General features: G+C 41.8%; 1 protein-coding gene across 1 annotated transcript in view; it reads left to right on the top strand.

Moving 5' to 3' along the window:
• Nucleotides 1-26,052, top strand: part of si:dkeyp-117b11.1 (SH2 domain-containing protein 6) — a 95,367-nt gene that overhangs the window by 15,498 nt on the left and 53,817 nt on the right. The window contains exons 2-7 of the mRNA XM_060881067.1: nt 9,782-9,807; nt 9,921-9,955; nt 15,632-15,669; nt 24,005-24,098; nt 24,220-24,308; nt 24,458-24,515. Of these exons, the coding sequence (XP_060737050.1) occupies nt 9,782-9,807; nt 9,921-9,955; nt 15,632-15,669; nt 24,005-24,098; nt 24,220-24,308; nt 24,458-24,515 (340 nt within the window). The remainder of the gene's footprint in view (nt 1-9,781; nt 9,808-9,920; nt 9,956-15,631; nt 15,670-24,004; nt 24,099-24,219; nt 24,309-24,457; nt 24,516-26,052) is intronic.

Here is a 26,052-nt window from a genome sequence, read left to right as displayed (position 1 = left end):
ACTTTTTAAAATTTGATGTTAAATCCACTGTTTTATATATATACCTTTAAAAGTTATATTTTTAATGTAAACTTCTCCCTCTAGTTACACACTTGGTTCAATTCAAGGATAATTCATGCAATTGTATATTGTTTATTTCTTGTCTCTCCTTATTGTTCAAGTGGTTGAGGTTGATTTGTACTTTCTTTTACTTTCTAGAGATAGTAATTATTACATTGATCTAATTAGACTGGTTGAAGATGTAATTTGTAATTAAGATAAGAACTATTAAGTAATTAATTAAGAACTATTTTAGAGTAAATTCCCAACTGTTATAATATCAGAGGTGAAACCGGAAGAACAGAATTTTATTTTATCAGGAAACAACACAAGAATTGTCAGAAAGCGCTTAAGAGCGAGGCACACTTTCCTGACCGCTCTGCAAACAGTAGCCTTACTAATATGTTCTGCATCCCCGATGTTATACACAAAACTACAATTTGCAAAGAAACGTAAGGCAACGCAAAGCATCTGCTCGGATGTAAGAGTACGGCCGCGATTGCTGATGTAAGGATGGATGAGATTATGGATCTAATTGACTGTAAAGAAAAACGGTATCGCTCAAATAAAAATGCATAGGGATGTGACAAAAATCCACTCTGGGCTCAAAAAAATTAATACAGACTCTTCATCAACAGGATCGTCCATAAAAGGACACGCCACTTCATTCCTTTTTACATTTACGCAATTTAGCAGACCCCCTTACCCCCTTTATACAACTGAGCAATTGTGTCCACAAAAATCCTAGTGGACCTGGGATTTGAACCCCTGACCTTCTGAGCAGTAGTCCAACACCTTAACCACTGAGCTACCACATCCCACATTCGCTTTGCTGCAAACTGCGTAACTGAAACGTGGGCAATGAATGAGGTGTTTGAGGTGTTTAAACGTCGCTTCCCCTTTAAAAAGGGGAGGAGACCGACAGAAACTATGGGTTTACTGAAGAAAACCTGCTCCCGACCAGGTTAGGTTCACAGAGTAAGTTACTATGGTAACTGACTCTGCGTATAAGTAACCTCTCTTTCAGAAACGGGCTTAACTTAAACTGCTTTCTCGGGTTTAACTTACCTCCCTTTCTGAAACGGAAAACCCAGAGTTTCCCTCATTTCAGGGTTAACTTACTCAGACTTTTCACTTAACCCGCGTTCTGAAAAAGGCCCCTGGTTACATACATTACAGCTAAATACCCTTAAAGTATTCCTGTATGCCATTAAAATTATCTGTAAAAACTTTTAGAACAATGTTTTTTGTCTGGAAAACCCACCTCTTTCGTGTTTTTTTAAACCCAGCTGTTTTCTGTTTCAGCGTTTTAAAGGCAAAATAAGGCAAGAAAATTCAGTAGAAAGTTGATTTATTTCAGTGAATATAGTGTTTCAAAGTTTCTTCCTGATCCTGGTATGCTGCATGTGTAAATACATTCAGGATTCATTTGCTTATGAACTTCAAAGGGTTCCCTTTGGCCACTGTTAGAGGGCACCGATGTTACAGTCTCCAACAATTAATGTTCAGTCTAAAGACACAACTAGGTTTGAATGGAAATCCGCTGAACAGGATCATTACCAGAAGCTTTACAACAGTGAGCACATAGTGGCATCTTGTCTTCACAATCATGAAGTGCATTTTCGAATAGATCATGCAGCAGGTTGTGGAATTCCAGATAACCAAAGTGTGCATATAAATAATTTGAAAACATTTACTTTGCTTATTTAATAATAAGGACAACTGCTAACCTTAAGTATTGCTGTTATTTATTTGTTAAACATAAATCAAATAATTTTTTTTATTTTCTATTTTTATTTCTATAGGCAGTGCTAAGCTCTCACACAATGTTAATATATTTATAGACAGCCTATATCAGGGAAAACAAAACAAATAATAAATTTCCCCAAACTTTTAAACAAAACATTTGGTTGTGTCAGGACTCAGCCCAGACTTTGGCCATGTGCTTTTGTTTATGTTCTGGGTCACATGTCCGCCCTTGTCTCTTCCTCCCCGCCTCTGCACACCTGTTCCTCGTGTGTCCAAGAGATTATGGCTCGGTATTATTGATAAAAGGTTAAGGTTCAATCCCCAGCACCGCCGTGCTGCAATTGAGCAAGGCTCTTAACCCACTCTGCTCCAGGGACATTGTATCTTAGCTGGCCCTATGCTCTGACCCCAACGTCCTAAGCTGGGATATGTAAAGAAAAGAATTCCTCTGTAATATATGTTTGCGATAAAGCCTTCATCAAATCTTGGTTTATAAGTGAAGACTTTTCTCCTGAAAAACAACGTCTTCAAAATCAAATGCTATGTATTTTATTGTCAACACTGCTCTCTTCAGGAAGGATTCTTCCCGGCTACTTGAATGAAAGAATTAATACAGTCTATAGTTACGTGTGAAGCTGCAGCTAATGTTTTGGTGCTGCAAAAGACAGTCATATACTATTGTAAGTGTCAGGAATCTTCTCCTTGTGATGAGGACTTCAAGCTAAGCTTTTCTTCACACATAGGAGCTTGCAACACTATCGCAACACTGTTTTTTAGTGTCTGTTTACAGGGAGTGCAGAATTATTAGGCAAATGAGTATTTTGACCACATCATCCTCTTTATGCATGTTGTCTTACTCCAAGCTGTATAGGCTCGAAAGCCTACAACCAATTAAGCATATTAGGTGATGTGCATCTCTGTAATGAGAAGGGGTGTGGTCTAATGACATCTACACCCTATATCAGGTGTGCATAATTATTAGGCAACTTCCTTTCCTTTGGCAAAATGGGTCAAAAGAAGGACTTGACAGGCTCCGAAAAGTCAAAAATAGTGAGATATCTTGCAGAGGGATGCAGCACTCTTAAAATTGCCAAGCTTCTGAAGCGTGATCATCGAACAATCAAACGTTTCATTCAAAATAGTCAACAGGGTCGCAAGAAGCGTGTGGAAAAACCAAGGCGCAAAATAACTGCCCATGAACTGAGAAAAGTCAAGCGTGCAGCTGCCAAGATGCCACTTGCCACCAGTTTTGCCATATTTCAGAGCTGCAACATCACTGGAGTGCCCAAAAGCACAAGGTGTGCAATACTCAGAGACATGGCCAAGGTAAGAAAGGCTGAAAAACGACCACCACTGAACAAGACACACAAGCTGAAACGTCAAGACTGGGCCAAGAAATATCTGAAGACTGATTTTTCTAAGGTTTTATGGACTGATGAAATGAGAGTGAGTCTTGATGGGCCAGATGGATGGGCTCGTGGCTGGATCGGTAAAGGGCAGAGAGCTCCAGTCCGACTGAGACGCCAGCAAGGTGGAGGTGGAGTACTGGTTTGGGCTGGTATCATCAAAGATGAGCTTGTGGGGCCTTTTCGGGTCCTACTGTCCTACTGCCAGTTTCTGGAAGACACCTTCTTCAAGCAGTGGTACAGGAAGAAGTCTGCATCCTTCAAGAAAAACATGATTTTCATGCAGGACAATGCTCCATCACACGCGTCCAAGTACTCTACAGCGTGGCTGGCAAGAAAGGGTCTAAAAGAAGAAAAACTAATGACATGGCCTCCTTGTTCACCTGATCTGAACCCCATAGAGAACCTGTGGTCCATCATCAAATGTGAGATTTACAAGGAGGGAAAACAGTACACCTCTCTGAAGAGTGTCTGGGAGGCTGTGGTTGCTGCTGCACGCAATGTTGACGGTGAACAGATCAAAACACTGACAGAATCCATGGATGGCAGGCTTTTGAGTGTCCTTGCAAAGAAAGGTGGCTATATTGGTCACTGATTTGTTTTTGTTTTGTTTTTGAATGTCAGAAATGTATATTAGTGAATGTTGAGATGTAATATTGGTTTCACTGGAGAAAATAAATAATTGAAATGGGTATATATTTGTTTTTTGTTAAGTTGCCTAATAATTATGCACAGTAATAGTCACCTGCACACACAGATATCCTCCTAAAATAGCTAAAACTACAAACAAACTAAAAACTACTTCCAAAAATATTCAGCTTTGCTATTAATGAGTTTTTTGGGTTCATTGAGAACATGGTTGTTGTTCAATAATAAAATTAATCCTCAAAAATACAACTTCCCTAATAATTCTGCACTCCCTGTACATTGCTATGTTTTTTATATCAGTGTCTGGCAACTGGTTGTTTCTCTCGTGTGTCCTTAATGTCTGCACTTATTTTGAATTTAGCCCTTGATAATTAATTCCATGTATGTCTTTGTTCATACCTGTTAATACCAAGCCCTTTTCCTCTGGGGCAGCATTACCAGCAGCAGATTCCAAATGCAAATTTGAAAATTTCAAACTTGAAATTATTTTCAGTGCATTTATAAAGCAAAAAAATTGCATTTAGCATGTGAAAATTCCTTTAATATAATCAGATTTGGCTTGTATTTTCTATTAGAGATTTGCAAATTATTAAACCTATTTCTAGCCTTGTTTTTTTCACTGTTTAATTAACACCAAAGTTGAAATAGTTTTGGTTTTGGGGAGATAGATTAGCTTATTTCAAGGATTTATGTCTGCCAACAGTCTAGAAAAATGTAAAGCTTAAAATAATAATAATAATAATAATAATATCCAGCAGCAGGAGTTTTCAGCTTTCGAAGTGTCATCTAATTTTTGGCTTTGACATAGGATTTCAAGCAGTTGCTGAAGGTCTAGTCAAACATGAGGAGTGTGCTTGACTGGGGTACAGGATTTAAACCAAGAACACAAACACAAAATGTCTGTGAAAACATTGTTCAAAGAGGCGATCAAAGACCCATTACCTGTGAGGCCTGGCACATTTGCATTTGTTAGCTTAATCCAAGGCAGGCCGAAACTTTGTGTGTGACATGGAAACCTTCAGAAATGCCTGCCGTATTTATACAAAAGACACATTCACAATATATGGATACACAAGTCTGTTTTATTTTAAAGTGTTTCAAACTTTACTGCGTTTGCAGACCCAGTGTCCATCGTCCCTGCATTTGGCACAGGTGAATTTCTGACATGTTACACAGGTAAACCTGCTGTGATTCCTGTTGCAGCTCTCTTGCACCTGGCACTGCGTTGTCTGTACAGTCCCTGGCACAGCAGCTTCAGCAGCCTGCCTCTGTGCCAATATTTCCTTGTGCTGCATGAATTGGCAACGAAGTTCCTTAGCTAGAAGACTCAGAAACAATCTTCTTTTGCCTGTCCACCCTGTACATGCCTTGTACAAAATGTAGGCATTCACCGCCGCCAGGTCCAGCATATTGTAAAAAAAACGCTCCTGGCTACCTGCGTGTTGCTGCTCTTACGGAATACATCCGCGCCATTTGGTCCAACACGTCTACACCACACTGTAAAAGCAGAAAGAGAGAGAGAGTCATGAGTATATGTGCTTTTTTCTATAGGCCTGTATAGTACACATCAGAAAACATTGTAGCACTGGTGTAAAATTATACACACATTCACATATCTTCATGTGGTTATAATCTGTTATCGTGTGGGGTTTCCTCTTTCTGCCATCACTGATCGTCACGTCTTGGTGCATAAAACTTAGAACACACACAATCTTGTTTTTTTAGGTGCATAAATTGTCAAGGAGACACTGCCACTTCTAAGCACTGAAGTGGAGAATACCTCTCACTGTGCAGTGTCTTTTGCAAGTTGAGGAAATTCACGCCGGACTTTATTCACCGTGCCCAGTAGCGTTGTTTTGCGCTGCAGCAGTCTGTGCGACAGTGCAAGTAAAGACAGTGAAGTAAAGAAATTGTCCGTCGTAACATTTCTCCCATCATCCAAAAATGGCTCCATCAGATTTATGACCACGCTCTCTGCCAGCCTCTCTCCCTTCTGACGACTGGGGTCCTTTCCCAAGTAAGGAGATGCATTGCAGACATATTTGGTCTCCAAATCCGTTTCCATCCAGAACTTGATCCCAAATTTGTCTGGCTTGGTTGCGATATACTGTGTGAATGGACAACGAACCTTGGTAGGGAACAGCTGTTCATCTATGGTCATGTGTTCTCCTGGAGTGAAACTCTCAGCACAGTTCTTGTTGAAGAGTGTCCAGATGTCAGAGATCGCAGCAAATTTGTCTGTTTTCACCCGTTCTGCCCATGTGTCCTTGTCATCAAATCGAAGCTGTTGTATAATTGAAATTAATCTATCTCTGGGCATTGTCTTTTTGATTACTGGCACCAGAAAGCTTTCTGACCAGCAATCCACAATGGCACCAACGGGACACATGACACATGACTCTTTCAAACAGAATTTAAATGAATGCCATCAGTTCATGAATTGCCAAATTCCAGTTCGGCTCTGTTCTGCCGGCTTGATGGACCGTGCACTCCCTGATGGTCTGTAGTATTCCCACGTCTAACAGGCAAAGGAAGCTTTGGAGCACGCTTGTAATTTTACACTGTCAGAAGATAAACAAATAGAGAATGGTAAATTTACATGAACCTCACTCTAAATGGGTTTATATAAATATCATATGTACTATGGCAATGACAAACCTTAGCAGACTCTGTGGGTCCAGCTTGTGAAGTGAAGCACGAACGATTTGCTACTGCACTGGGCATTCCAATGTCCTTCTCTACCCAGACAGTGCCGTCTTTTGCCGTCTGGCTCAGACAGGGCTTCCCAGTACCATGGTGCATCTTCCGTGGAGGCATGTTGGGTTCTTGTTCTGTCTCCTTTTCGGATTCTTCTGAGGAGTTATCAGTGGCCTGCTTCGTCCATTTCCTGAAGCCAGGCCAAAGCCTGGTGCGCAGATAGGTTCTTCCTGCGTGGCAGTGATACGGAGGCCATCCTGATGTGTGTTCTCAAAAATGCGAAGAAGAAATTATTCTCCCGCCTGGGTCGGTCTGCTTTTATGAACAGCACTGTGCTGTAGTCATGCAATGCCACTCCCTTACATACACAGTCACAAAGGACAGAATCACACCTTGTATTAATGTACCTTGCACATTTATATTTCAATTTGCACATTTTTTCCACTGTACATACTACTGTATGTGTTCATTTCTTATCATTGTTATTCTATTTACACTGGAGCTACTGTACTACAACAAATTCCTCGTATGTGAAAACATACCTGGCAATAAAGACCTTTATGATAGTGATTCTGATTCTTATGACATTTGTGTACCAACATACATTGGAGACTGAAGTGTTAGCAAGTTTTCATTTTATTCATGTCATTGTATTAGAAACTTTTCATTCTGTTTTCACACAATTTTTTATAAATAAAACAGACTATTTTGTATAGATACGGCAGGCATTTCTGAAGGTTTCCATGTCACACATGGCCTGCCTTGGATCTGAGCTATTCTGAGTAAACAAATGCAAATGTGCCAGGCCTCACAGGTAATGGGTGTGTTTGCACAACAAAAGCAGGAGGAGAATCGAGCTGAAGAACTGTGAAAATCTCAACAGGGGGAATAACACCTCGGGCCTTGCAGCAGAAAATAAAAAAGTAAATAATTCTAGTGTTAATGTGTTGCTCTCAGTGGCACCAAAGTTATGTCATGAAAGTTTGTACAGGTGGATGGAAGGTGGGCCCAGGTAGCAGGTCAGTGGCACAGTGATATGAGGTGGTAGTGAAACAGCAGATGTGTCCATCTTAGTAGGCCTTGGCCAGTTCATAGTACTCAGGGGGCACCACTAAGAGGTCCTGTAACTGTCCATTCAGCTGCTAAATAATTATTTATTTAATTATTATTAATTCATAATAATAGTAATTTCCATGGCAGATTATGTGGAAAAGTTTAAAACCTTGCCCAGAATGTATGAGACAACCTGGTGTGAAAAGATATCTTTCCAGAAGGCCTAAACCCCTCACTCCAAGCTGAACTCACTTGCACCACCCTGGCCCAGGATTTCACATTAGCCAGCTGTCTGGACAACTTGATCCAGAACCAGCCTCCATGCACCCTCTCACCTCAGACCTGCTGAGACTAAAAGCACTGGAACCCATGCAAATTGATTGGACTCACATTGTGTTTTCTATTGTGGCCATGCCAGACAGGCAGAATGTCCTGAGAAACCAGCCCCATGAGCCACCAAGGTGAGCACCCCAGATACCGGTTTTACCCACCTTGTCTTAGCCCTAGTGGAATCTGGGTCAACCATCATCATCATCATTCACCGTCAACTTGTCAAGGAACTGCTCCCGAACACACATTGTGCAGTCCCCCTGAAGATCACCGCAGTGGATAATAAACCCATTTTGGATGGCCTCATTACTCACCAGACCATGCTGTTAAGAGCCCAGAAACCACATGGGTGGTCCAAGTACCACCTGAAAACCACAAGCTGTCAGGTACACTTATTCTCTGTCTGTTGTTCCCCCTGACCTAGAACGTCTCCAGAGTGCACAGATTTTTACCAAGTTGGACTTATGAAGTACGTATAAACTGATCCGGAAATGAGAGGGGGATGGGTGGAACACGGCCTTTCTGACATCCCGAGGCCACTGTGAATACCCAGGTTATGTCGTCTGGACTAAATCAAGCATCGCGTTAGTTCTGGCAGGCCACGTCGTCAAGCGTGTACCAGGCCCTCCTCCAACCCCGACTCCACCATGCCGGAACCCCTGTTCGCTGTACCAGTTTACGTCAAATCTCCACATATTTTTCTCTCTCTCTCTATTTCCCTCTCTCTAATTATTTAAATATCTATCTATCCATTCATTTATTACTTTCCAAAAACGCATAAGCGAGCATATCAATACTATGCATGCTTAGTGGTTCTGTTATACGGGGGGGTCTATTCTATTTTCTAGTTGCTGCTCTCCCCACTCTGTCCATGCATGCGTATGGACAGGCGCGTGGATTCTTGCCCAGAACAGAACCATACCGCCAACACTAACTGTATGCATATCATCTAATAAATTCCCTTGTGACAAGTGGTCCTGACAGAACTAATGTGCTTTCTAAATAACTAGGGTTAGGGCCTGGTAATTAGGAGATTATTACAGCACAATCTCTTTGTAAGAAGTAAAAATGCGAGTTTCACCAGGCCGGAGAAGAAATGAACTCAAACAAAGTGAATGCCGTAACTAAGTGGCTAGTCCTATCCAACATTAAAGAGATGCAAAAGTTTCATTACTTTGCGAATATTTACCAGAGGTTCATCCGAAACTATAGCTCCATGGCCCCCTGGGAAACACTTCTTTACACTAAGACAAAAAAACTGTACCAATTGGTGATTTTTGTGCATTTTACACAAATAGGCATTTTTTGTTTAAAATCTGTTTGTTTTAAAGTAGACATTTCAAGGTTGTTGTCTGTGCAACAAGTTTCATTTTCATTTCATTTTTTTTAATTATAAACAGATACAAATAAAAGTTAACCTGTTGCAGTTTAGAATGATGTCTTCCTCTTTTCTGTATGCCCATAAATGGTGGAGGATTTTAACTCATCAAAAGAAATCCAAGAAGTAAAAACCACTACAAATTACCAATTGTCAGTTTTTTAAGTTTCTGTTCACTTGTAATTGTAAATTATAAGGGAATAGCATACACAACACAATGCTTTTACCTTAAAAATGGGATCACATAAAAAGTATAATTCCTGTAATTCAACTAATTTGTGAATACCCTTAAATAAAAGCTGAGTCATAATTATTAATCATTAGACATAATTATGTTCATATTATTTAGTTATGAGTTTATCAATTTCAATATACTGTTGTAGAAAAATAACTATCAATGTCCAAGTGTTTGCATTTACATTTATTATTATTTGTGCTTGTTTTCAAATTGTACTCAAATTATGCACATACCCTTTTTCAGAGTTTCTTTGAAAAGCTTAAAAACTTGTAAGTATTTACAAATTACATCCTTACTGAAGCTAATATTTGCTAATATTTTATTATTGATATTTTATATTTCTTTTTGAAAAGTTGCTTTATTTTCTATATCTCATGTGTAGACACTGTGGACCTCCTGCACCACCCAAAAGAATAGGTACAATCTGTTTATACTCTAATAATTTAAGATATGATGAGCACTATGCTGTGATAACAATGAAAGTGAACATCTGAACAATGAAAGTGATAACATTGAACCTGGAGAGGTAATACCTCAGTAGCTGCATAACAAGTGTCCTAGAGTGGTATGCCACCCACTAGAACTAGATTTATAGCAAATTTCATGACATTTCATGACTTTGTTGAAGGTCTCAGTATATTGCCAGAAAAGAGAAAATTGGTATTAAATATTATCACTGGTGAAATTTAACTCTGATATAGAGCATCAATAAACATCTATTTTACACTTTTATATACAGTATACAGTTTTATATACATTTTTGTAAATATTTTATGATGTCTATTCATTTGACAACACTGAAGAAATGACACCTTGCTACTAATGTAAAGTAGTGAGTGTATAGTGTCAGGGATCAGCCCGGACTTTTGGCCATGTGCTATTGTTGTTGTTGTTGTCACGTGTCTGCCCCGCCTTCGTTCACTCCTTCCTGTCTCCACACCTGTTCCTAATTGTGTCTCATTGACTTTTGGTATTTAAGTGAGCCGTGTTGTCGATGGCAGCGCGGAATCATTAGTTAATGTTAGTCATTGTTAAGTGTCATCATTTCTATGGTTTCAGTTCTCCTCTTTTTCTGTGTTGTCTTTATCATTTATTAAACCACATTCATTTGAAGCTATCCTGCATAAGGGTCTGTCTCCTTCCTTCCCAGGTTGTGACAGAATGATTCCGCGAAAACTTGGACCCAGCAGGATAGCTTCCAGCTCAGACCGGCTTTTTTTCTCGTCGTCGTTTCCCCCCGGACTGTTCCGTCAGTCTTCCTGGATATATGCTAATCTTTGTTTCCCCCTGGACTGTTCCGTCAGTCTTCCTGGACCTTTTTTTTCCGGTGCTCTGCGGCATTGCCCGGCACCTTGTTCCGGTGAGGGACCCTCCTCCATTTCCGGTTCCGCCGAGGAGGATGTCGCCTCACTTCATCCACAGGGGGTGTTGCAGGCATGTGGCAGAAGATCTTTCCCGCCCTCCCTCCCCCCCCCTTTTACTCAGTTCGTTGAGATGAGGGTCTGTTCTCAGTGCATCGGGGGTCGCTGCTCGGTACATTAGCTCGGCTGTGGACGTCGCTCGGCCCTTCAGTTTGGTGATGGACGTCGCTCGGCCCTTCAGCTCGGCGGTGGACTTCGCTTGACCCTTAAGCTTGGCTGTGGACGTCGCTCAGCCCTCTCTGGCTGCGCCGCCGTGTGCCCTGCTCCCCCACCTACCTCGCCGTGTGCCTTACTCCCCCCACCGGCCTCGCCGTGTGCCTTGCTCCCCTCACCTGCCTTCACTGTGGTCCTTGCTCCCCCATCTGCCTTTGCCGTGGTCCTTGCTCCCCCATCTACCTCACTGTGTGCCTCGCCCCCCCTCCTGGACCCTGTTGGGATTCGGTGCGTTGGGAGCCACGCCTCAAGGGGGGGTACTGTCAAAGATCAGCCCGGACTTTTGGCCATGTGCTTTTGTTATTGTTGTTGGCATGTGTCTGCCCCGCCTTCGTTCACTCCTTCCTGTCTCCACACCTGCTCCTAATTGTGTCTCATTGTCTTTTGGTATTTAAGTGAGCCGCGTTGCCGATGGGAGCGTGGAATCATTAGTTAATGTTATTCGTTGTTAAGTGTCTTCATTTCTATGGTTTCAGTCCTCGTCTTTTTCTGTGTTGTCTTTATTATTTACTAAACCACATTCATTTGAAGCTATCCTGCATACGGGTCTGTCTCCTTCCTACCCAGGTTGTGACATATAGCATTTATAACAATGTAAATTTGCTGTCCCCTCAAAATAACTTAACACAGCAATTAATTGCTTCTCCAGCTCTATCAGCGTGCATGCTGTTTGTGCCACTAGCACCGCTAGTGTGGTTAGCTGCAGCCTCGAAGCGAGCGTAAAAGGTGTTTAGCTCGTCTGCCAGAGAAGCGTCTGCATTCCCCATTCTAGAAGCAGGTGTTCTATAGTCCGTAATGTATAGTCCTTAGTCCCTGCCACAGGCTCCTAGAGCCACCGTGTTGGAACTGTGACTCTAGTTTCCTCCCGTAGCACAGCTTTGCTTCCTTTACTGCTCTGTGCACACTGTAAGATGCAGATCTCAGAGCGTCGCGGATGGTTTTATCCACCCACGGCTTCTGGTTGGGAAACGTTCTGATGGTGGTTTTCTGCACTGTATCATGATCTGAGATCTTTTGCTATCTTCCTGGCTCTAGTTTCCCTACGAATCCCACAATCGCTTCCATAAACATGTTCACGTCATCATTGCTGCGCCTGAACATGTCCCAGTCTGCGTCATCCAGGGCGTCCTGCAGAGTGGCCACCGATTGGTCAGTCCAGCGTGTGACCTCCCTCTGAACTGGTGCTTCCTGTTTCAGCCTTTGTTTGTAAACAGGCATGAGGAAGATGGCGGCATGGTCTGATTTCTTAAACGGTGGACATGATTGTGCCTTGTAGCTGTTTTTGAATGGTGTGTAGCAGTGGTCCAGTGTCCTTTCAATCCTGGTGGGGCAAGTGATGTGCTGCTGAAAGTTCGGTAGTGCGCGTTTGAGGTTGGCACTGTTAAAATCTCCCACCACAATGAGCGCAGCATCCCGATGCTGTGTTTGGTGTAGCATTAGTGTCTCATGTAAGTCCCATACAGCAGTGTCCGTGTCCGTGGAATATAAATGGCATTGACTATGACCGAGCTGAATTCCCGAGGTAAATAGAAGGGCCGACATTTGATGGTCAGTAGCTCCAGATTTGGTGTGCAAGAGTGTGTAAGAGGAACGATGCTCTCGCTGTCGCACCAATGGTTGTTCACCATCAGACAGACTCCACCGCCCCTTGACTTCCCCGACTCCAGTGTTCTGTCCATGCGATGTACCGAGAAAAACTCGGCTGGCTGGATGGCGTGGTCCGGTAACGCTGGGTTCAACCATGTCTCAGTGAAGCAGAGAAGGTTGCAGTCCCGAATGTCCCTCTGGAACTTGACCCTTGCCCTTAGGTCGTCGAGCTTGTTTTCCAGAGACTGGAAGTTGGCTAACAGGATACTAGGTAAGGGAGCGCGGTGTGCGCATCGGTGTGCAAGCCGGTGTGGGTCGCGTCCTTTGTTCCCCTCAGGATCTCACTCGGCCAGCATGGGTCCGAGTTTAAAAACGGCGAAGGGTGAGTTTGTTGTACACCAATAGATATGAGTGTGTCTGTCATATCTAATGATGTCCATCTTCTATAAATAAAACTATCTATATAAATAAATATAAAATAAACAAAAAAGTCAAAGAGTAACCGGAGCAGTCGCGAGGGCAGCTGACCTCACCAGCGCCATCTTGATTTTCTACGGCCTACCTCCAGGAGACTACAAACCTGGAGAGATGGTGCCAGGAGAACAATCTTCTCCTGAACGTCAGCCAGACTAAAGAGTTGATAGTGGACTTCAGCACAAAGAAGGATCGGTCATACCAACCTCTAAACATCAATGGGACCCCAGTAGAGAGAGTGGACAGTTTCCAGTACCTGGGTGTTCACATCACACAGGACCTGTCTTGGTCCTGTCACATCAACACCCTGGTGAAGAAGGCCCGGCAGCGTCTGTACCACCTGAGACGCTTAAGGGACTTCAGACTACCCTCTCAGGTGCTAAAGACCTTCTACACCTGCACCATTGAGACCGTCTTGACGGGTAGCATCTCTTCCTGGTTCGGAAACAGCACCATGCAGGACAGGCGAGCCCTCCAGAGGGTGGTGCATTCAGCTGAACGTACCATCCGCACTGAGCTCCCTGACCTGCAGGACATCTACGGCACGCGGTGCCGGACCAGAGCCAGGAAGATAGCAAAAGATCTCAGCCATCCCGACAATGGACTCTTTTCTTTGTTGCGTTCAGGGAAACACTTCCGTGCCCTGAAAGCAAACACAGAGAGGATGAGGAGAAGTTTCTTCCCACAGGCCATTCAGAGTTTAAACCAGGAAACAACCAGGATCTAGCACTGGACCTCTCTCTCCATCTCCATCCCCACTGTTCTTTGCATAAAGCATTTCACTGCATATCGTACCCTGTATGTGTATGTGACAAATAAAATTTGATAAAATTTGTGACCAATGGCCATAAAAGTGAGTAAAACCCTAAGTGAAAATGTCCAAATTGGGCCCAATTAGCCATTTTCTTTCCCCAGTATCATGTGATACATGATGCATAGTGTTACAAGGTCTCAAGTGTGAATGTGGAGCAGGTGTGTTAAATTTGGTGTTATCACTCACACTCTCTCATACTGGTCACTAGTTCAACATGGCACCTCATGGCAAAGAACTATATAAGGATTTGAAAAAAATAATTGCTGCTCTACATAAATATGGCATAGGATATAAGAAGATTGCCAAGACCCTGAATCTGATCTGCAGTATGGTGGCCAAGACAATACAGAGGTTTAACAGGACAGGATTTACTCAGAACAGGCCTTGCCATGGTCAACCAAAAAAGTTGAGTGCACGTGGTCAACATTATATCCAGAGGTTGTGTTTGGGAAATAGATGTATGAATGTTGCCAGAATTGTTGCAGAGGTTGATGGGTTGGGGTGAGCCTGTCAGTGCTCAGACCATATGCCACACACTGCATCAAATTGGCTGTTGACCCAGAAGGAAGCCTCTTCCAAAGATGATGCACAAGAAAGCCCACAAACAGTTTACTGAAGACAAGCAGACTAAGGACATGGATTACTGGAACCATGTCCTGTGGTCTGATGAGACCAAGATAAATTTATTTGGTTCAGATGGGGTCAAGCATGTGTGGCAGCAACCAGGTACAAAGAGTAAAAAGAGCAAGTGTGTCTTGCCTACAGTCAAGCATGGTGGTGGAAGTGTCATGGTCTGGGGCTGCATAAGTGCTGCCGGCACTGGGGAGCTACAGTTCATTGAAGGAACCGTGAATGCTAATATGTACTGTGACATACTGAAGCAGAGCATGATCCCATTCCTTGGCCCGCAGGGCAGTATTCCAACATGATAGTGACCCAAAACTCACATCCAAGACCACTGCCTTGCTAAAGAAGGGATGCACTTATTTCCAGGGATTTCAGAACACCGTAACAGATATCGTGTCAGTGGGCAGGCTTGGCATATTTGATAATCTAACCCTAACCCTAGTTTTTGGTTGTTTATTTGTTTTCGAAAATAGCTTAACTGTAAGATAATAAGGCATAATAGATATAAAATATAAAATCTACCCGTATGACTGTTTTGTTCTTCAATATCCATCGTAGGTATGCTCTTTTTTGAAAGATGTCCTTTTTTCCAAGACCTCCAGAAACACGCCCACTTTACATCGTGGTAAAGAAACCCCTGGAATTTAGTGAATGCCTGCTAAAGAAGTTGAGGGTAAAGTTGATAGACTGGCCAAGCATGTCTCCAGAACTAAACCCTATTGAGCATCTGTGGGGCATCCTCAAATGGAAGATGGAGGAGCGCACAGTCTCTAACAAAGACTGTTTATATAATAGCTACAGCATCACAGAGAAAAGTGTTTTCAGAGAACATATAATTATTTCAGAATTTATAGAATTATAAGCACATGCTGGAAAGTAAATAACAATAATAAAAATGTCCATATCTATTACTATGTTGTTGGTGCTTACAATTTTTTTGGGAATTTCTTTTTTCAGAAACAATTACAGGATGTGGGTGGGCTGAAGATGAATTAGTAAGTATAGAGGATGCAAACACAAAGGCTTTTTGCATTCATTTTTCTCACAATGCAAGTCATTTAATTCTGTTATTTGGGGGGCATATTAATGCAAAATAAAAATAGAAATGCAAAAACAGAATTATTCTTCTCTGATTAGACAGACCAATTTATAGGTCCCACAGACATGAAACTTAGTAAGTAATATTCACTCCTGCTACACAGTTAAGAGAGATGACTCTACAATGCTGTTGGCTTTGCTAATGCAGCATGTGGAGTAAATGTCCATGATAGAGGGAAGACAGAAAATAATGATTTTCCCAGCTGTCCTCACTATCTGCGGCAGGGACCTGCGATCCGAGATGGTGCAGTTCCCAAAAGAGACAGTGATGCAGTTACTCAGGTTGCTCAAAATGGTGTCTCTGTAAAACATAGTCAGTATTGGGGGGTGGGTGTCTTTCTTCAGAGACAACGGATGAGCTGGTGTTGAGTGACCAGGTGAAGTTCTCCGCTAGATGAACAAGAAATTTTGTGCTCTTGACGATCTCCACAGGTGATCCGTTCAATGGAGAGAGGTCGCTCTGTGCTCTCCTGAAGTCAACAACCATCTCTTTAGTTTTATCAACATTCAGAGACAGGTTGTTGGCTCTACACCAGGCAGTATGGTGTTGCACCGCCTTTCTGTATGCTGACTCATCGTTCGTGCTGATGAGACCCACCACGGGCAAGTCATCGGCAAACTTGATTTGGTTCAATCTGTGAAGAGACATGAGACATGAATCAGCAAGGTGAACAGCAGTGGGCTGAGCACAAAGCCCTGAGGGGCTCCAGTGCTCAATGTGGTAGTGCTGGAGATTCTGTTCCTGATTTAGACTGACTGAGGTCTCCCAGTCAGGAAGTCCAGGATCCAGTTGCAGAGGGAGGTGTTCAGTCCCAGCAGGCTCAGATTCTCAATCAGGTGATGAGGGCTAGCTCAAAGTTCTAAGGTCAAAGCTCTAAGGTCAAAGTTACTTCCGGGTTTGCATACATAAAAGCCATGCTCATGCCAAACTCAATGCACCAAACTTAGTTGTACTATATACCAAGCCGTTTATTGTTTTCCATTGGGCCTGGTTTTTGCTCTCTTGGATTGTGTATTTTGTATTGGATTGTGGATTCTGTACCTTCCACCCCCCATGGATCATTACAGAATACGTTGCCACTGATGAATCCAGTGGAGATTTCTCATCAGAATTAGCAATTGGTGACCTACCTAGAACTTGTGGTGCTACTGGCCACCAATACACACCTAGTGCAGGCTATGCGAGGCCTCCTGGCCCCACAAGGTAAATTCACAAAAATGCCTATGCCAAAAAAGTTTGATAACTCAGTGGATTGCCGAGGATTGCTGGGATTCCTTTTTCAGTGTGATATATTCTTCACTCAAACAGAAGCCTATTTGGAGGAATCTTCTAAATATGACTTTTTGTGTCACTGCTGACAGAAGAGTGCTGGACTAGGACTCATTATTAGGGACAGAAGCATGCAGGTACAGGCCTCCCAATTAATCCAAGACGTTATAACGACTACAGTGGCAGGTAGCTATACATGTAAAAAATAGAGCAGGGCTGCCAACTACTAATTTTACACTAATTAGAAAGATGTTAATGTATTTCCCAAGAATTGCCACAAACAACAATGTGTAAAAATAAGTTTTTGAATCCTTTTATAATGTTATCAGGTTTCAGACAAGAATGACCAAAAAAACCTAAACACAACAATGGAAGATGAGGATTCAAAGTTATAGACACACAACTCTTTGAATATTGACAGCAGAGTATGGTTACACCAGTCAATGTTTCATATCAGAAAATAGCATCCCTGTTATGATGAAAACCCTGCACACCCAAATGTTCAAGTAATCCACAGTGAAAAAACCCACAAAGTCAGATCCTTGTACTTGGGATACCAATCCTCCTCAATGCAAAAGTAACACTAGCGCTTCATTGGGAAATGTTCTTGTTCCATGAAAGTAGAGCCTTTACAATTTATGTAGATCCATACATCAGATGTAAAGTAGCATTCAAAAAGTCCATCTACAACAGAACAAAAACCTAACATTGACTAGAAAGCTCACATTCAAATTATGCAAATCAAACAGATTAAATACAAATAACATAAGAAAAAAACAAAACTTACAAAATTGAACTGGAAACAAAGTTTCTCAATCAGGACTCCAAAAGGAATGATTTAAAGGAACTAGAGCAAAACCATGCTTCCTTCTTCCAAACAAATCTCTCTTCTTCTACTCTACTACCTGGTTAAATACTTGGGGTTTCAGCCCTCAGCTGCCCCCTAATGGAGAGTAGGAAAAACAGGTAACAGGTAACTCTGTTACAACGTGTTTAAGTATTCATTGGGGGAAGGATGTATTAGTGCAGTTACTACATCTGCAACATCAGGATGCAAGTGGCACAGAGTGGGTGGAACAACTCCGCTCTGTGTGCAATTTTAAGGGAAGTCCCACATTTCAGGCCAAAATAACCTACAAGAACAAAAACATGACTCTTTACCAGTATATCATGACAGCGATCTAGCTGGACAACCTATTTCACAACCAACACCTTGACCTCGGCAACCTTCGGAGAACTCAGCTTGCCAAGACATGAATGTACACCAAGGAAAATGCTGTGCCCCTTGCTCTAAAAAACTGGGACAATGAATTTCCAAGGTAGGTGTGAACTCCTGTGCTAACAGTGTATTGTTGCTAGTCCAGCTCCACATGAACAACCTGCAGATTTCTTGGTAGAACAAAGAACTCACTCATTGACCACCGTGCTGTCTTGACCATTGTTGCCAAGGACACTTGATGTACCTATGTTACTCCACCCACATTGAGAGTTGTGTCCAACAAAGCCACTGACTTCCCTAAATTGATAACTGTGTGCTACCCCTACCCCCTCCAACCAGTTCCCCAGGCCTGAAATTGCTTTGTGAAGCACGCTTCTTCACTAAATTGGACTTAAGAAGGGAGGGGGTAAATGGAAGACAGCATTCCACACCAATAAGGTGTATCTCGTGATGCCATACGGCCTGAACAACATGCCTGCAGTGTTCCAGGCATTTGTGAACAAGATATTCAGGGACCTGTGTTGACACTTATCAAGGGAGATCTTTAGCCCTTCTTCTCTCAACCGGTCTAAGACCTTCAACAGGTGCTCTTCATGCTCTTCAAGCGTTCTCCCAAAAATGATCAAATCATCCAGGTACACTAAAACTTCAAGGAAGTTCATATCTCCTACTGTCCGTTCCATGACCCTTTGAAAAGTGGCTGGTGCCCCACAGATGCCCTGCGGCATGCGCTCAAATTGATAGAAGCCAACAGGACAGATGAAGGCGGTCTTTTCCTTATCAGAGGCACTCATGGGTATCTGGTAGTATCCACTCCTCAAGTCTAGAACAGTGAACCATTTGCTCCCAGAAAGACTATGCAGAGCGTCCTCAATACGAGGAACAGTGTACTGATCGGGTGTGGTCCGTTGATTGAGCGTCCGATAATCCACGCACATTCTGACCTTTCCTGACTTTTTCCTGACTTTCTTGCGACATGACTCAAACAAGTTTTTCACTAAGCTAGTGTTGGTCCCGACCAAAATGGCTACACCATCTCGCTTTACAGGGTCAGGGCATACAATGACAAGCGTGTCCACCACTTGTCTCACTCCAGCAATGCTTTCTGTGAACTCAAGTCTGAGGGGCAAGTATCCATCATAGGGGTATTTATGAGAACTTAGACCCCAGATCTCAAGATTTTCCACTGGCTGAATCTCTAGGTGTTTCAGATAAGTATCATAAAAACTGCGGTAAAGAAGGGTAACCTGAGAACCACTGTCAAGAAGAGCTTTTGTGTAAATCCCTTCTATCTGGACAGGAACTTCAGAGACAGGCCCTACTAAACCATTTGGCAGTTTTGGCTTAGCAACATCAAGCATAATTGTACCATGAGCGGAACGTGTGGTCTCAGGAGCCCGGTGCCGTTCCTTCACTGAGCCCCTGACCAGTTTCCCTGCAGGCGCTGCATTTTGATCAGTTTTTGGTTCACCTTCCTGAGGTCTTCAGGTGCCTTACATTCTCGCTTTGTATGTCCATCCTCACCGCATTTGTAGCAAAAGACTGTTGGCGCAGATGGCTTGGGGATCTTTGTGTTTTGAAAGTCATCCCGGTTTACTCTCTCAGGTAGGTAATGGGGTACTTTCTGAGAAACACAATCAGAAACTGAAGTCACTGTAGCCACATTCAATAGTTGACTCACCTGAGTAGATAACTCCTTAACCTCTTTTCTCAGGTTTTGCAATTCAGATGGCACAGGCACTGGTGGAGAAAGGACAGTGGCAACAGACGCATTAACATCCGCTCGGGCAGCTACCCAATGTTCCTCCTCTCTCACCTCTTTCATTAACTGTGAAAAAGAAGGGGCATCTCGCAATGTGTGAGTCATCCTTATTCGTAAGGCAACCATGTCATTGGTAAGAGCTCCCTTAATCAGCTGCTCCATTCTAGCTTTATTTATGCCAGCTGCATCAATTCCCCCTTAAAGAAAGCTGTGTGAAGAAGTTTATCTAGCCTGTACAGGAAATCAGACAATTTTTCTCCACTTTCTTGGTAGGTATGACGAAACTTAGCCATCAGATCAGGTCCACTCTCAGTGGTGCCATATGCAGTGTCAAGAGCAGATAGATACTCACTGGCAGTAGCAGATGGGTTACTCACTTTCAAGAACCTGACAATATCAGCAGCAGGGCCCCGCAAACTCTCAACAATGCGCTGTCTCTTCGCAGCCTCTGTGCACTGCCATTCACTTATCATCTGAGCAGCTTGTTCCATCCAAACTTCATATTCTTCTTCACCTGGAGGGACAGGTCTTAAGCCTGAAAACAGTCTCAGTTTTCTATAACTAAGCCCATCACTGGACACCTGATTACATCGGTCCACTAATTTCCCAATAGCATCAACTAGGCCTACACTGATGTCAACTTTAGGAGGTGGATTTCCCATAACTATGGCCTTGACTTCCTCCATAGATTTTCCCTCCTCTTGTAAAAGAGCCCTTAACTTAAGCTGAAAAGCATCACCCTCAGCGGGAGCACCAAGAGCCAGTAAACCGCTAACTACATGGACAGGCCAAGGCCCAGCCTCGTTCTCAATACCTATTTCAGAAGGTACAGTACCAGGGTCTAGGTCAGTACTGGTCTCTACTAAAACAAACAGTGTTCTGCCAGTTGCATCACCACAGCGACCACATATTTTAGTTCGGCCAAGAACTTTCACAGTGTCTAACACTTTACCAACTGTCTCATCGCTAACGTCCAAAGGCACATTACGCACCACAATGGCACGCGAGAGGTTAACACTTTCCTCTTGGCTCCACACAACAACCTGTGAAAGATCCATGCCTAAGAGTTGGAGCTAGATTGCAAATACAGTAAGAAAATACACACGATGAAAAGACTGCTCTTCACCACCAAACAACAATATTACCAGAGAATAAATGGAAAGAAACAAGTCAGTAAACAGAAAACAAATATCCCAGCGGTGCCTCCAAATGTAACCCTATTTTTAACCCATAAGGTTATAAAATAATTTCCTTATTCAATTTTATTTACCCTTATCAATGAAACCTGGGTTTCCGGCAGTTGAATGGTGAATTGGCCGGTAGTATTCTATTTATCTTAGTATAAAATCACAATCTCTTAGTGTCATATTATTACATCCCAAAAATGAAACACAAGAATACAAATGTGATGTAGTAAAACTAACAACCAATATTTATTTTCTTACACTAGAGTTTTGTTATTTTAGCTGTAATGTAGTTATCATGTAAACAAAATCTATGAAACAAACAAAAGTGAGGATTAAATATTGGAAACCAGAAACCAAAATAAAATGTATCCAATTGTATGAAAAGTAATTATTCTTCAGTTGTTGCTATTCTTATTACAACCCTATATTGATACTTTCAATTATGTTTATCACATGCCAGATTACATTTCACCCTTTAGTAAACTGAAACACCTCAAAACATATAAGGCAATACAAAAATATATAAGAACCCAATATGAATAGCGTTTCACAGTTTATAAAGAACCAACAACTCAGTCACACACTAGTGTTTCGTTGGGGCCCAGTTGGTGCACATTTGCAGTGTGAAGGTTAATGACCAATCTTCTTAAGCACAAACTTGGAAAATAGATCCACTTACATCCATTCGAGGAAAACCAGATGACACGTGAACAGCGTCAACTCACGATTACCAGTGATCAATTCTTCCTGTGTGATGAGTCAGGCTGATCCAAGCACAGAGCGAACATGCAAACCCCACAGCAGCAGCAACACAACACATCCAGTGGCCAACGAGGCAGTCTTAGGTCCAACTTGATCTCGTCTGCAATCACTGTCCACGCACGCGTTCTTCCAGTGATAACCACTAGGCCTTTATTACACGCGGCGGCGGAGATATCGCATAAAAAGTCGGCAAAAAAAATGAAAATAACGTTAACTTTGAGATGAATCCAATACACTAAAACGAATACAGTTTCGTTACACTTTGGGCCGTAATACTTTAACGAATATTCTCGGTCTCCAAAGATGCTAACTTCTGCCGTTTTAGCGCGCGCGCACACACACACAGCATGCACGTCTCCTCTCATCATGTGCGTTGCTCCTCCCCCTTTCTTCCACCTGTAACTCGTCATTACATGACCTTTTACCTTTCCCTCAACAGTCATTGGCCAACAATAATATTCACATTTAACCCATTAATTGACTATATAAATCAAACCCATATCTGAAAAGTAAAACAATGTTGCATGTAATATTACATTTTGAAATAGAAATAAAAATAAATAAAATGGTATTATACAACGTTGAAAACAAAACACATTTTTAAAGGTCCCTACACCTGCTTAACCAATGTGTTAAAGTCTACATTGATGATATACTTATATACTCCAAGTCCATGAAAGTTCACATCAGCCAAGTCTGCACAGTGATCTCCAAGTGGTTACGACACCAATTTTATGTAAAGGCGCGGGTTTCACCACCATTCAGCTGTGGAATTGGGGCTGTACTGTCATTATGACATGGTAAATTGGCAAACTCTTACCCTGTGCTTAGAGAATATACTCCTGCTGAAGCCAACTATGACTTGGGCAACTGGAACAACTGGGATATCATGGTAATTCTGGCAATCATTGACCGATTTTCTAAAGCCTGCAGATTGGTGCCACTCAATGGCCTTCCCACAGTGATGAAAATGGCCAAGACCCTTTTCCTCAACGTCTTCCGCAATCTATGGCCTCTCTAAAGATATTATGTTGGCAGGGGAACTCAGTTCACCTCTAGGGAGCCTCACTTTGGGATATCAACCACAGTCAAATGGCCAAGCAGAACACCTCAAACAAGAGCTGGACAGTTACTTTCGATCCTTCTGCAGCCAAGAGCAACATGTTTTGAGTAAATTCCTTCCTTTAACCAATCAGATTACAGCTGGCATTTGACTAGGTTAACACTGAGTTATCTTCATGAAAGTGACACGTTCCTATTGAAACATGTTGCTTTCTAAAACCAGATTTTTTTAAAAATATTGCCACCATACATCAATCAGTTCTAATGACCTAGAATCTAATTTACTCAAACAGCTGTAACTCATGTCCCCATAAATGGATTTTCCCAAAAGATGGAAGCCATATACAGGACAGGATTCTTTGATAACATGGAAACTGTGCATCTTAATCATGCAAGAGAGTTGTGCTTAAGCCAAATATCTCTTTGTCAAGAACCGTAAGTCAGAATGAGTTAGAACAATACAAATGCATCACCGAGAAGTCCATTCCCAAACGTTCCAATTAAGCTTAATGACAATAGGTTATTATAATTAACTAAATGAAATGTCTGCTGCAACCTAATTAGCCTAAAGCTAAATCTAATTTCTTTGTTAAACCATTTCCCAAAATTTGCATATTATCTGTGTATTAATACCATTTCCACCAACATGAACACTGTTTTCTATATGTAATAGAATATTCATTACAAGGTTCTGTGAAAGTCTGCAAAGCTGTTTAAGCTGTAGTTTGGGGTGCGGAATTGTTCTGATAATCTATAACTGCATTTTTAATAACCTATAAAATTCAAAGGTAGTTAATTAATTTTAATTTGGCTAACTTAGAAGCTTCCAAGGAATCAGGGACAAGATAAATGACATTTTACTTTTGTTGATTTTAACATTGTGATTCTTCTTTTCCCTGATTTGGGAAAAATCTTACAATAAATTGTCTGCCTGTCTGTTTTCTGCTTGCCTCTGTGTGTGTTTCTGTAGGATGAGGAAGATGGCGATACATATGAAGCTCCTCCTTGTGAGCGTCCTACTATCAAAGTTCAGCATCGGCATGAAGAAGAGAATGTATACCTAGGTACTTCTTGTTTTGTAATTTCATTACATATTTTGTTAAGCTAAGGTTTTTTAAGCACATACTTCCAAAAGTGTCAAAGCCTCTTCTTATAGGGTGTTAAAATATTGGTTTATGTATGTAGGTTACCCTGAGAGAACACCAAACTCCACAAACCCTCAAAGACAGGCAGGGCCGCCACCACCACGCCCAGCCAAGATCACCCCTAAAATGGTAATTGCTAACTATTAAGCGAAGTGTATGTGCCTCTACAATAGAAAAGTGTTATTTTCTGAAAAAATTTTATAAACAAAAATTATATATTATAGGAAAACCTATGATTACAATGCCTAAAAGTGATAGTGAAGCTTTCTTTTTTCTAGAAATCCCCTAAGCCACTACCTGACCAAGAGGAGTTCTACCTTGAGTCCAACAGAAAATGTGAGCATTTATTTTAACCGTTTTTTTTTTTTATTTTAACCGGTTTTATTTGAAACGGTCATTCTTTTTTTCAGCCTTTAACTAAAACATGTGCACACACACCATATAATAGAGCACCATTAATCATACACAGATGTATACTTATTAATTATAAAACAAAGTACCAAAGCTTTTTTAAAAGCTGATTTAAAAATACTTAGTCATTATATTTTAATACTGAAATTGAAAGACCGTTGAATTAAGAACATTGTGATATTAATAAATATCTGTATTTATTCATTTATTTTAACTGAACCTCCTGAAATGACCCTTTTACAATTCAGATTGTGAAAATTGTCAAAAAATCAAGTTTAAATATATATCTAATGATTTTGTGTATCATCCCTTTAGCTTTTACTGTTATGTTAAGCATACAAGGACACTGAGACTACAACCAGTCAAACTTACTCAAGATACTGTATATCCCAGCTTCCCTCCTTACTACTATATAAATCAGACTCAGAATCAGAATCAGCTTTATTGCCAGGCATGTTTTCACATGCGAGGAATTTGTTTTAGTGACAGAAGCTCCACAGTGTAACAGAATGACATATACAGTATAGACGAAATTGTATGTACACATTTACAGGTGTGAAATGTGCAGTTGAAATATACATATACAATATAGGCTATTTGTATGTACAAATTTGCAAGTGTGAGAAATGTGCAATTGTATACAATATATACAATTTGTCTGTACACATGTGCAATTGTGAAATATGCAATTGAAGTAAACAGTATAGACAATATGTATGTATGTATGTATGTATGTATGTATGCATGTATGTATGTACAGGTGTGCAAGTATGAAATGTGCAAATTGAGGTATACATAGTACAAATGTGCAAGTGTGAAATGTGCAATTAGGTGGTGAGTGTTCCATGGTGTTAATTGTTCATCAGATGGATTGCTTGAGGGAAGAAACTGTTCCTATGTCTGGTCGTTTTGGTGCTCAGGGCGTCGGCCAGATGGCAACAGTTCAAAGAGGGAGTGTGCTGGATGTGAGGGGTCCGGAGTGATTGACTTTGCCCTTTTGCTCACTCTGGAGAAGTACAGGTCTTGAAGAGTGGGGAGAGTTGTGCCAATGATTCGCTCAGCAGTCCGGACTACCCTCTGTAGTCTCCTGAGGTCGGATTGTGTAGCTGAGCTGAACCAGTCACTGAGGTGCAGAGGATGGATTCAATGATTGCAGTGTAGAATTGTTTCAGCAGATCCTGTGGCAGGTTGAACTTCCTCAGCTGACGAAGGAAGTACAACCTCTGCTGAGCCTTTTTCACAATGAAGTCAATGTGAATGTCACACATCAGGTCCTGGGAGATTGTGGTTCCCAGGAATCTGAATGACTCCACTGCTGTCACAATGCTGTCCATGATGGTAAGTGGGGGGAGAGCATGGGGGTTTCTCCTGAAGTCCACTGTCATCTCCACTGTCTTGAGCGTGTTCAGCTCCAGGTTGTTAAGGCAGCACCAGACAGCCAGCCGTTCAACCTCCAGTCTGT

Source organism: Tachysurus vachellii, chromosome 11 (genome assembly GCF_030014155.1).
Source record: "Tachysurus vachellii isolate PV-2020 chromosome 11, HZAU_Pvac_v1, whole genome shotgun sequence".
Taxonomy (NCBI): Eukaryota; Metazoa; Chordata; class Actinopteri; order Siluriformes; family Bagridae; genus Tachysurus; species Tachysurus vachellii.
This window is presented reverse-complemented; position numbering and strand designations above follow the sequence as displayed.